This window comes from Dendroctonus ponderosae, unplaced genomic scaffold, assembly GCF_020466585.1.
Source record: "Dendroctonus ponderosae isolate FM_Combo_2020 unplaced genomic scaffold, Dpon_F_20191213v2 Dpon_F_20191213_1, whole genome shotgun sequence".
Lineage (NCBI taxonomy): Eukaryota > Metazoa > Arthropoda > Insecta > Coleoptera > Curculionidae > Dendroctonus > Dendroctonus ponderosae.
In genome coordinates, this window is record NW_026017110.1 from 48,955,434 (window position 1) to 48,966,071 (window position 10,638).

At 44.8% G+C, this 10,638-nt stretch overlaps 3 protein-coding genes across 6 annotated transcripts; 2 read left to right on the plus strand and 1 right to left on the minus strand.

Annotated features, from left to right (window-relative positions):
* Positions 1 to 363: 363 nt before the first annotated feature.
* Positions 364 to 3,532, minus strand: LOC109532964 (NHL repeat-containing protein 2). The gene is made up of 10 exons (XM_019898123.2): positions 3,199 to 3,532; positions 2,952 to 3,136; positions 2,735 to 2,901; positions 2,429 to 2,679; positions 2,202 to 2,374; positions 1,938 to 2,132; positions 1,640 to 1,873; positions 1,371 to 1,582; positions 965 to 1,311; positions 364 to 861 (listed from the first exon to the last, which is right to left on the minus strand). Exons 2-10 carry the CDS (start codon positions 3,088 to 3,090, stop codon positions 414 to 416), a joined length of 2,166 nt encoding a protein of 721 aa, XP_019753682.2. The 5' UTR covers positions 3,091 to 3,136; positions 3,199 to 3,532; the 3' UTR covers positions 364 to 413.
* Positions 3,533 to 4,273: 741 nt separating this feature from the next.
* LOC125502567 (39S ribosomal protein L43, mitochondrial-like) lies at positions 4,274 to 5,494 on the plus strand. 4 transcript variants are annotated; one of them, XM_048661107.1, is made up of 6 exons: positions 4,280 to 4,420; positions 4,470 to 4,594; positions 4,657 to 4,816; positions 4,870 to 4,976; positions 5,038 to 5,209; positions 5,265 to 5,494. In XM_048661107.1, the coding sequence occupies exons 3-6, from the start codon at positions 4,680 to 4,682 to the stop codon at positions 5,398 to 5,400; spliced, it is 552 nt and encodes a 183-aa protein (XP_048517064.1). In that variant the 5' UTR covers positions 4,280 to 4,420; positions 4,470 to 4,594; positions 4,657 to 4,679; the 3' UTR covers positions 5,401 to 5,494. The 4 variants fall into 4 exon arrangements, with proteins under 4 accessions (XP_048517062.1, XP_048517064.1, XP_048517063.1 ...); XM_048661106.1 differs by having other exon boundaries at positions 4,333 to 4,420; positions 4,482 to 4,594; XM_048661105.1 differs by lacking the exon at positions 4,470 to 4,594 and having other exon boundaries at positions 4,274 to 4,318.
* Positions 5,495 to 5,591: 97 nt separating this feature from the next.
* On the plus strand, positions 5,592 to 7,700 carry LOC109538055 (cyclin-K). The gene is made up of 3 exons (XM_019905098.2): positions 5,592 to 6,502; positions 6,562 to 6,821; positions 6,881 to 7,700. The coding sequence occupies exons 1-3, from the start codon at positions 6,406 to 6,408 to the stop codon at positions 7,664 to 7,666; spliced, it is 1,143 nt and encodes a 380-aa protein (XP_019760657.2). The 5' UTR covers positions 5,592 to 6,405; the 3' UTR covers positions 7,667 to 7,700.
* Positions 7,701 to 10,638: the final 2,938 nt, after the last annotated feature.

A 10,638-nucleotide genomic window follows, 5' to 3' on the forward strand; every position in this document is an offset into this window, starting at 1 on the left:
GGACAGGAAAAGATTTAATTCGTCCGATCTGGATCTGTCGAATCAAATCTCTACGTATCTGAACTGTACGGATAATCTGCCCGTGTATGGGGCGCTAATGAGTTGTAATTCATTGGTCAATGAGTTATTAGGCAGTATTGAATGAGTCCATGCAGCATTGCCAGGTCGCCGCAATGGCCACCCGATATATTTTAGGTGATTGGTAGCCTTAGCAAGATACATATCGTTTTGAAATCGAAACTGGTTATTTCTATAAGGAATCTTATAAGCGATACGCGGAAACGCAGCACTTTATGTAAATGTTACCATAGATTTGCACTGTAACGATACAACAATAAAGGGATTGAATAAAAACGAATGGAGTCCAATCAAACAATATAATGCACCATGTTACAAACGAAAAAAATAAGACATCAGAGAATCTGGACGTTGTTCTTGTCCAGCAGCACGCGCACCGGCGTCTCCAGGCAATCGGCGCCACTTTGCGACACCACAATGGGCACTCGGATAGTGAAGGCGCGCGGTAGGCAAACATCTTCACTGCAGGTGATTAAGCTGAAGCTCACATGCAAACTGTGCACATGGTCCGGGTCCAAGTGGGCAGGCACACTGACCACCACGTCCACCGATTGGGCGGCAGTGCCATTGGTGGGCACGCAGGCGAAAGTGGGCGCTGGAAGCTCAGTCGTCCACCTCTGGGGCGCGTCCACCGCCAGCTTCAGACCATCGGCAAAGGAGATGGAAAAGTTTGCGAGAATCTTGCCGCCCTTCTCGCTCACAATCAACGGTTTGGGCAGCGATAGAAGCGGTTTCCTGGATGGGCTGTCGCTGGTGGTTGGATTAGTGGGCACATGGGCAGCCCTGCAGGTTAAATTTACTGGCTCAGCTTCAACACAGTCCAAGTTTTTTTTTGCGTTAGATCATACGTCCGATAATTACATTGTCTACATATGGAAACCCATACCTTAATTCCAGTTTCTGCACTTTACTGATTGTCCCATTCCTGCCCAAAGTCACCACTTTCACTTGGTGGTTGTTGGTGTCGGCCAGGTAAATTTTCTTGCCGTCCGCACTCACGCATAGTCCGCCTGGTTCCTTAAAGGCCCAGTCGGCAAAGTCGGTGCTGTCCAGGTTGTTGTTGACCATCAGCGTAACCACTTTATTTTCCGTGACGTCCACCCGTTTCAGCTTGTGGTTGTAGGTATCAGCTACAAACAGCGTCTTTCCGTCCGGGCTGCCAGCCACCCCCAATGAATGCTGTAGTTTGGCCTCGTACAAGACACCGTCCCGATCGCCGAAGGCAAACAGATTCTGAAAAAATCGCCTCTAAGTTAAACTTTAGTCGCTTTTCATGTGCGACTAGAACGCACATTCGGATTGCGATCGCCGCCTACTACAGGAGTGACTTTTCCATCAGCCAACGATAGACGCCGAATGCTCGAGCTTTCGCTGTCTGCGACATAAACTTCCTTCGCAACTTCAAACAGAGCCAACCCTGAGGGCTGTGCAAAAGCTGCAGCATGCGGGTAGCTGTTGTTGCGGTTCTCTTCTCGTCCGGACCCCGCGATGTTGATGCAAGTTCCTGCAATCAACCAATCTATGGGGATGCGATTTCCGATGACTTGAAAATTTCCCTTACCGCTCGTGTATTTTTTGCATTTCCACCAGACGGTGTCGTCCAAAAACAAAGCCCAGACCTGGTGGGTCCCGGCCATGGCTATAAGAAGCACCTCCTTGATAGGCGGCTTGCCGTCCGGATGGAACGTGAGGTCCATATCTCGCGTCCGATACACGCAAACGTCCCACGGACTGGAAATTTCCTGTTCCGAGCCAGACTTGCCCCCCAATCGGTCGTGGCCCTGCTGCCCAGTGCCTATAGATCGGAAATAGTTTTCGGCTCAATGAAGCAGGCGAATCTTACCCAGAGCGCGCCCTACCTGCCACCGTCACCACACTCCCTTTATCCAGGTCGATTTTCCTGATGGCGTGATTCTCGGTGTCGGCCACATACAAAATGCTTTTAGTCCGAAATGTGACCCCTTGCGGATTGTTGAATTGGGCAGCCTCTAAACTGCCGTCCTCAAAGCCGAGCTTCCTGCCCCCGATCACGTTCAGTATCAACCCGCTACTGTCTAGACGCAGAAAAGTTTAGGTATTGTGGTTTTTTCCAGCTTTCTCCGCTTCAAAAGAAATCGACTTACCAACAATCAAAATCCTGTTATTGCCCGTGTCGGCTATCGCCAGGATCTGATGGTCATTCTCGTCCAGAAATGTGGCGATTTTCCCCGGGAATAGTAGAGGCCCCTTCAGTGCGGGCAACAGATGGAAAGCCGACTTCAGGGGCAACGTGTGGTTGGAAATGAGGTGCTTTTTCCTGAAACCCCCCAAGTTTAACCGATCGTTTGCTTGCATGCGATCAGCTGCTCACTGGTAAAAGTCCAGTGTGACCCGGATGTAGTCGAGCAGGTCGTCTTTATGTCCCTCACCAGTCAACATTACAATGGGGTTGCCGTGGGGCCCCAGCATGAGCAGCGTGGGCCAACAGTGCACGTCGCAGTTCTGCCACATTTCGGAGTTGTGATCATTTACCACCGGGTGACCGATGTTGTACCGCTGCACCGCTGCCAGAATATTGGCAGACAGTTTTTCGTTCTCAAACTTGGCGCTGTGCACACCTATCTGAAATAGTTGGCTGTTGAATCGGCCGCTCTTTAAACGGGCCCTCCCAACTTACAACAACAAGACCGTCTTCAACTGAAAATCTGCTTTCAATTTCACGCAAATCAGGTATGATGTGCATGCAGTTGATGCAGCAATAGGTGAAGAAGTCAAGCACCACGACCTTGCCTTTTAGATGGTTGGCAAAGGACAGGGGCTCTGCCACGTTGAACCATTCCAGGCCTGATCATTGCGGTGAGGAAAAAACTCTGGCAAGTTTCGCATATACTTACCATTGCTGAAGTCGGTAATGGGGGCGTACTTGACCGTCCGCAAGTACTCCCGAATAGCCTCGTCTCTGTCCTTGCTCAGGGCAATCAGGCGAAGTAGCTTTTCGTTCGAATAATACAGGTAGTTCTCTTCGGCGTCCATGGTCAAGGGTCTATGGTTGGCGAAGCGAAACAAACGTGCCGCCGCCCTGCGAATTAAGTTCATTTGCTCATAAACAGCACTAAACAGTGGCTCAGAATGGAAATTCACCTGGGAACTGTTCACATATCAACGAATGCCTTGCATTGACATGTAATGGGGTTAAGGCCACCGAAGACTCTGAATGCAAAAATCTAAGGTTATAGTTGGCTGGCGCCGAAACTCAAGCAATATCCTGGAAAAATCGCAAATAATAATAAGCAGATGCCCACTGGAAGTCCCTCGGTGGTTCAATTTCAATGATACAATGAATATAACGTAGGATCTTGCGTCGATTGGCGTGACGTCAGTGGACGTCTGTCTGCTCAATGTGATTGTGATGTGATTAAATATAGCTTATTTAGTCTTTGTCACATTTAATTATTGTTTCACAAATCTTCTTTATAATTACAAAATGCTTTGCAGCAGGTTTTAAACTTGAAAATGAAAAGTAACAAAAATTTATTTATTTTGTAGGCTAGCATAGTTGCCAGATATGCAATAAAGTATAGCGTTTGCTTTTGGCAAGTACCCCAAAAGTTCGAATTGCAAATTCCTCTCATAATCATAATTTTTGAAATGATGAGAGCATATTCGTATTTGCACGACAACAAGCATTCTCCCATAGCTACTTCCATAATCCCTACGAAGTGCCTGCATCCCTAATTCTAGTATTTCAGGACGTTTAAATGGAAAACCACAGAACATACCCCCTTTTTTGGCGGGATATTTTGTGTGGAAAACTACAACAATAAAGGCAACATGAAATAAAATCTGATAATGATTTACTTTGCGACTTTAAAACTTATGTATGAAACGGGATTTTTCTTAATTGCTGCTCATATCCATAAGCAACACAAAAGATCACCATTTTGGAAACAAATAAAACAGACTAACGCAATTTTGTCCTTTCACACACTTATTTTTAAACTAGCACGAAACAATAATAACACCTTGGCACGCTAACATATACTGTTGTTGAAATCTATCTTGTTTGAATTTACAACACACGCAAACCGTATAAAATATTACAAAATAAAACTGATGCAGTTTTACCAGGTAAAACAAAACGGGTCTGACAGAGACAAGCTACCGTCTCATTAGGCGATCTCTCTCTATTACCCCTGATACAAAATCTCCGGTTTTCAATAACGGCCGGGGCCGTTTCAGGTACTTTAGTATACAGCATAGAGTAAGTAATTTTTTTTTACTTTCTCTATGGTATACAGTTCATTGGGCGTAGCATGGGTGTAGGTCCGAACCGTATTTTGGTATTTTTGTACGGTATTGTACGGTAAATATAGCCAGTGCGAAGGCTCTTTTCATTTTTTTTTGGTCACCAGCCATGTTTTCAGCCTTCAATCCGAATTTATGGAATTCAGGAATCTTTTCAAATGGCTTGTACGGTAATACGCCTCACAAAACATCCCCCCATAGATAAAGACGAGCAGGATAAAGACCCTAGGGGGTATGTTCTGTGATATGCGTTTGAAAAGTTGGCCACCCTGTCCTAACCTAAACCAAAATCAGAATTTCAGAATCCGGAGGGAACGATGTCAAATTCCCATTTGTTCCTGAAACCGGCCTTCATAACAACTCCAGGCCAGAATGGAGTTGGCCGATACGTTTGCCAGTTGCAGCGGGTTGTCCTGAAGTTCTGCATGAGCCATGGGAGCAGCCGCGGAGTTCGGTAAGTGCTTGCTGGTGCTGCGGCTGAAAGCTCGCCTAATTCGCCGATTGCAGGGAGTTCATCGAAACCCGACTGCTGGAGTTTGTGAAGGAGAGTCCGGAAGTGGCTGTGTACTTGAAACCCCGCCGACACAAATCGCCGATCATCAAGGCGGAGTACTGTAGGTGCCGGCTTCTCGGGCTGCGAAAAACTTTTAATGCTTCGAATTTGGGCTGTTCCAGTGAATGGCGAAACGCAATGGGTCAACGCCAGACAGTTCACAGATGACGAAGTCCTCAAGTGGCTCAACCTGCTCAAGTCACAGTCCTCGAACCGCTCGGGCGTCCGGCTGAGGAAACTGATGCACACTGATTTCCCGTCCATCCAGGGGCCGTGGACGCCTTATTTGTTCAGGTTGGGACTGGTTAACGTGGAAAGTTGGCAGGAGATCACTCTTAGAGCCTTGTAGGGATCCTCAGCTCAATTTGGCGCGTTTCCCCAGCGAGGAACTCTCGAGGCCGCTGCATGGCACGAAGACAGCCACCCAGCAGCTCTTCGAAATATTTGAGAAGCAAAAAGCGGCACAAAATGCCAACAGTAGCTAAGTGGTGTTTTGCAGTTCCAGTAGCGACGCTTCGACTTATGTTTGGTCTTTGTGTGTGTAACCAAATGGACTAGGAATAAAAAGGAAAATACTGAGGACGCCTCTGATTCTGCAGAGCAGGTATTCTATATTCCATAATTTGAATTGCAAAATTGGGTTTTCATGTACTCTATGTCTGATTTTGGAAACTCTATACAACGGGAGCCTCTACCAGGACAGTCGCTCCGCGATTAGGACCGACATCACGTTATAGAAAATCTCATAACAAACATTTCTCCTACAGATTTTTTGAAAAAATGCCGTTTTCCACTACTTTTTATCCTCTGAAAGTCGCCAATTTTTATGATTGACACCATGATAGTCCCGCTCTCGGCTTTTTGAAGTGCTCTTAAAATATGGGGCAAAAATTTATTTCCGTAGATTTAAGCCACAATTTAGTGGGTCAAATTACGAATTCGATGACTCAAGGCGAAAATTAGCTAGATATAAAGTACATGAGCTGCCGAAATTGATCTGCTGCGGTCAAAAAGTAACGAATTTCCGCGTGTTGCAGCTTTGTTTCTCTAAACAATTTGAAATCAGGCACAATATAATGTAATTTCCGGCACCAAATTAAAAAAAAACTTTCAAATGCGCATAAATGCAAAATATTCCCTCAGCATTCTAATCATGGATTCTAGTACATACCTCAATTTGAGATGGAATGCTAAACACGATCTCTCGGGCACTTTGGCAACGCCGCCGCAAAACTCAACTAGGTTACGTCTCGATGACACCAAAAACTACGGTTATAATCCGCCCTCATCATCGAAGTCACTCGCACAGAACATACCCCATAAGGGATACTCGTCTTTATCTATGATAAGGGATAGAACATAGGGTTTTGTGGTCACTCGTGTTTATCTATGATCGAAGTCGGCGAAGCTTGTAAATTATCTGCAGAGCATCAGAGGGTGGTAATCTGTGGAGATAATTGCCTCAACGCGTGCAAAGTGCAGTATTTACAATGCCCGGCTGGTACTACGATAAGAAGGAGTTGCGGAACACGCCGTCTGCCACCGCGGGGCTGGACTTCAAAACCGAAATGCGATATCGAAAGGAAGGTAAGCGTTTCCGCAACGGGGGTCCCAAGTTGTGTTTTCAAGCTCCCGATTTCTTGCAGGTGCTCGCTTCATCATCGACACTGGGATGAAGATGGACTTGGGGTACAACACGACAGCAACAGGCGTGGTGTATTTCCATCGCTTCTACATGTTCCACTCGTTCCAACAGTTCCCACGATACGTTACGGCCTGTTGCTGCCTGTTCCTGGCCGGGAAGGTAGAGGAGACGCCCAAGAAGTGCAAGGACATCATCAAGATTGCCAGGACCTTGCTACCCGACCACAAATTCACCACCTTTGGGTGCGATCCCAAAGAAGAAGTAAGGAAGGGCGCCGCCTTTTTCTCGCGTAAATGTTTCCTTGAGTGTTGCATTTCCAGGTGATGACCCTGGAGCGGATTCTGCTCCAGACCATCAAGTTCGATCTTCAGGTTGAGCATCCTTACCAGTTTCTGCTCAAGTACGCTAAATGTTTGAAAGGCGACAAGGCCAAGCTGCAGAAGATGGTTCAGATGGCATGGACCTTTGTCAACGACAGCCTTTGCACTACGCTATGCCTTCAGTGGGAACCCGAGATTATTGCAGTTGCGCTAATGTATCTCGCGGGTAAGCTTAGCAAATTTGAAGTGATGGATTGGGTGGGGCGCAGTGCCAAGCACCTGCGATGGTGGGACATGTTTGTCGAAGACGTCACCATGGATCTCCTGGAGGACATCTGCCATCAGGTCCTAGACCTCTACTCGCAGCCGGCGGCCGCAAAATCGCCGCCCGAAAGCCCCCCATTGTCGGGCGAAAAGGCGCCGATATCGCCAAAAAATGCCGCGAATGGCAACGAGAGAACGCAAATCTCGCCGGAACAGCCGCCGGTCCCTGCACTGCCACGGCTTCCACCACCTGCCGATGTGCCCCAATTTCCCTACCAGACCTTCACGCACGCACCGCCCCCACTGGCTTCGTATGCCCCAGTGTCGTTTCCAGCACCGCCTGTCAATACGCCGCCGCCCGCGCCCCCTCACATCGCTGGCCCGCCACCCAACGTTTTTCCGCCCTACGTCAACCATCCGCCGCCTTTTCCCGCAGTGGGGCCCCCACCGCCCTACTTCGGCAACGGCCTGCCGCCCTCACAAAGTCAGCATCCTCATCGACAGTACTTTCAACCTTCGTAATATTAAGATTTATCAATAAATTAGTATCGTTGTTCCTTCGGTTGTCAATAAACCTTCGTTTCTTGTGCATCCACCAGAAGGTAAAGAAATCGGGAGACTTAACGACTTAACCTAACCTTGTTTTGATGGAGTCGAATCGGGACTAGAAATAGAAAAGATAAAATTTCTATGGAAAACTTCTGGGGTAAGCATAAAATGAGTAAATCGTAAAGTGGTAAACTAACATTGGTAAGAAAAACACATCTTTCATTATTGACCTAGGGAGAGAAATATGACTATGACTCACTAGGAAAACGTTGTAAATTATAGTGACCCTTCAGGTTAGCAGCATAGATAAAGACGAGTAGCAGAGAGTTAACTGAGATTTTTGAAAAACTGGCTATTCTTGACAATTCGCTAGTTCAACCGCCCTGGTGGCTAAAATTATAACAACACGTTAACTAGTAATTTGGTGATTGTGATTTGCTTTTGTTTCGTTCTAATCAACTTTTGCAAGATTTTAAAGAAATAGAAACAGATCGAAAAGTGTGTAAGTATTGTTTGAAGTTACATAAATGGATAATAGATAAACAAGTGTCAACTGTCATGAGCACGCGTAATTTGACGTTTCGCAGCAATAGACTGAAGACTCTACAAAAACAGTGGTGCCAATCATGATAGGTAGGATCTTGCGTCGATTTGCGTGACGTCAGTGGAAATCACTGCGTTTCGTGATTTTCTCTGTCTGCTTAATACGATTAAATATCGCTTATTTAGTCTGTCAGATTTTATTATTTTTTAATAAATCTTCTTTATAATTACAAAATACTTTGCAACAGGTTTTAAACTTGAAAATGAAAAGTAACAAAATATTTTTTTGTAGGCTAGCATAGTTGCCAGATGTGCACCAAGTAGAGCGTTTGCTTTTGGCAAGACGAGTGGCTCATCGTAGTAACGCCTGTCATGGATCCATCATTTGGATTCAACGTGGTTAACCTAAAATTTTCAATTTTGTTTTGTTTATGGACGGGTTGTTTACATACGCCTAGCGTTTATGGCTAGTATATACGTTTTTATTAGTTTTCCCTTTGGAAAGTTACTGAAACAAGGAGACAATGAAGTCCTGCGTACGCCATTATATATCCTTATGAAGTTTATTGGATAAGCAGGGATTGTTTAATGCCTTTCGCGATTGATAACGTGTAACAACACAAACACTACACTTACATATTTGCTTCTTGTTAAATTATGAAAAACTTTCTAAAATGTTCAAACTAATTAGTGATGAGCAAAGCAAGACCAAGACTTTCTCTTGATTAAAAGAGCAAGTCTTGGTTTTGATCTTGTTCATGCATACATAGTCTTGGTCTTGCAAGTCCTGCTTTTATATAAGCCGGTAACAAGTTTTTAAACAATAGCAAACATTAAAGTTGTGGGTCGATAATAAGGAAGATATCGTCCGTTGAAGATTGCGACCGCTCAAAAACACTCGCACACATTGCAATTCAAACATAAATGTATAATTTTAACACGATTCAAATACTGTTTGAATTGAAAATATTGTTCGTTTTTGTAATGAGTGAGGTTTAGCAAATGCTATCTGCCTAGAGTTGGTATGCTAGAGCTTTGGGCTGTATAAGCCTCCAGCCTGGCTGATTACTTAGTAAATCCCTTTCGCTCATCGCTGAGGTACTCCTTCGCTTGCCCCGTTTATTCAATGAATAAGGATATGTAATGGCGTAGGGAAAACCAATAAAAACGTATATACTAGCCATAAACGCTAGGCGTATGTAAACAACCCGTCTATAAACAAAACAAAATTGAAAATTTTAGGTTAGTTTGTGTTAGTGTCGTTGAATCCAAATGATGGATCCCTGACAGGCGATGAGCCGCCCGTTTGGCAAGTACCCCAAAAGTTCAAATTGCAAATTCCTGTCATAATCATTATTTTTGAAATGCTGAGAGCATATTCGTATCCGCACGACAAGCATTCTCCCATAGCTTGCACACGTTCTACAGTAAACTTTCCAACTACTAAACGCAAAATGCTCAGTTGTTTGTCTACAAGATTCCCAAAACACGCCCAAACGCATTCACCCCATGATTCAATAATTCATTGAATGATACAATGAATTCATTGTTTCATTTGGCTCTACCCGATTTTACGAATGACAGTGACAACACAGCAAGCTAAAACGCTGAAAATCAGAGATTTTGTAAATACTTTTTTAGTGTTTTTCTTCGCAATAAGCCCAAATCAGGTCCCAAACGCGATTTTGAAAGCATTGAGCTATACAACACTGCAAACCATATTATCATATAACTTTCCACTTTTGAACTATTGCGTTTTAAATTCAATGAAAATCTGTTATAGTGCTAACCAGTGACGTCTGTGCACACGAAAATCGAGTTTTCGACCGATTAATACCCTACCTTGTATTCATTGTATCATGCTTGCAACCTATACACATTGTATCCGGCGTCTAAGGCAGGGCCTACCTAAGCCTTACTGACGAGTCCAATAGGTAGGCCCGGGACGAAACGCAGCCCTGATTCATCAACCCCCGCGCCATACTGCGATGAGCCACTCGTTCCGTCCTCGGCCCTTTGACGTCGACACTTGTCTTCATCTATGGTCGACACCATCCATCCACATCTATATACTTCCTTACATCCCCCTTCCTACACCTAATACTAATATATAACTCTGAACTCTACTTAATTTTACTTTACCCTACGTTAGCTATTTTAAACAAATTGATTCAGACCCGGAGGTGGCTTGGAAATCCTTCCCGAAGTCATGATTGTTGTTTTCTCGATAATTTTCCTCTCCGCGTCTGAATCATCAAATCCTCATCATTTATCGCTGTATTCATACACTCTTGATATTGTTCACCCTCATCGCTATCATTACCACTATTCATGCACAAATATGCATTATTCTGAGTTTCCCGCTTTTCCGGTTCGATATCCAGCTCAATAAAGTATTTGAC

Excerpts from the sequence above, each read along its gene's own strand:
- LOC109532964 (XM_019898123.2), bottom strand. The coding sequence starts at position 3,090 with ATGGACGCCGAAGAGAACTACCTGTATTATTCGAACGAAAAGCTACTT. Across the intron at positions 2,133-2,201 it reads TAACAGGATTTTGATTGTTG|ACAGTAGCGGGTTGATACTG; the intron begins GTAAGTCGATTT and ends TTCTGCGTCTAG. Across the intron at positions 1,874-1,937 it reads GAGTGTGGTGACGGTGGCAG|GCACTGGGCAGCAGGGCCAC; the intron begins GTAGGGCGCGCT and ends TCCGATCTATAG.
- LOC109538055 (XM_019905098.2), top strand. The coding sequence starts at position 6,406 with ATGCCCGGCTGGTACTACGATAAGAAGGAGTTGCGGAACACGCCGTCT. Across the intron at positions 6,503-6,561 it reads AATGCGATATCGAAAGGAAG|GTGCTCGCTTCATCATCGAC; the intron begins GTAAGCGTTTCC and ends GATTTCTTGCAG. Across the intron at positions 6,822-6,880 it reads GGTGCGATCCCAAAGAAGAA|GTGATGACCCTGGAGCGGAT; the intron begins GTAAGGAAGGGC and ends TTGCATTTCCAG.
- LOC125502567 (XM_048661105.1), top strand. The coding sequence starts at position 4,680 with ATGTCAAATTCCCATTTGTTCCTGAAACCGGCCTTCATAACAACTCCA. Across the intron at positions 4,977-5,037 it reads GATCATCAAGGCGGAGTACT|TGAATGGCGAAACGCAATGG; the intron begins GTAGGTGCCGGC and ends GGGCTGTTCCAG. Across the intron at positions 5,210-5,264 it reads TGGACGCCTTATTTGTTCAG|GGATCCTCAGCTCAATTTGG; the intron begins GTTGGGACTGGT and ends AGAGCCTTGTAG.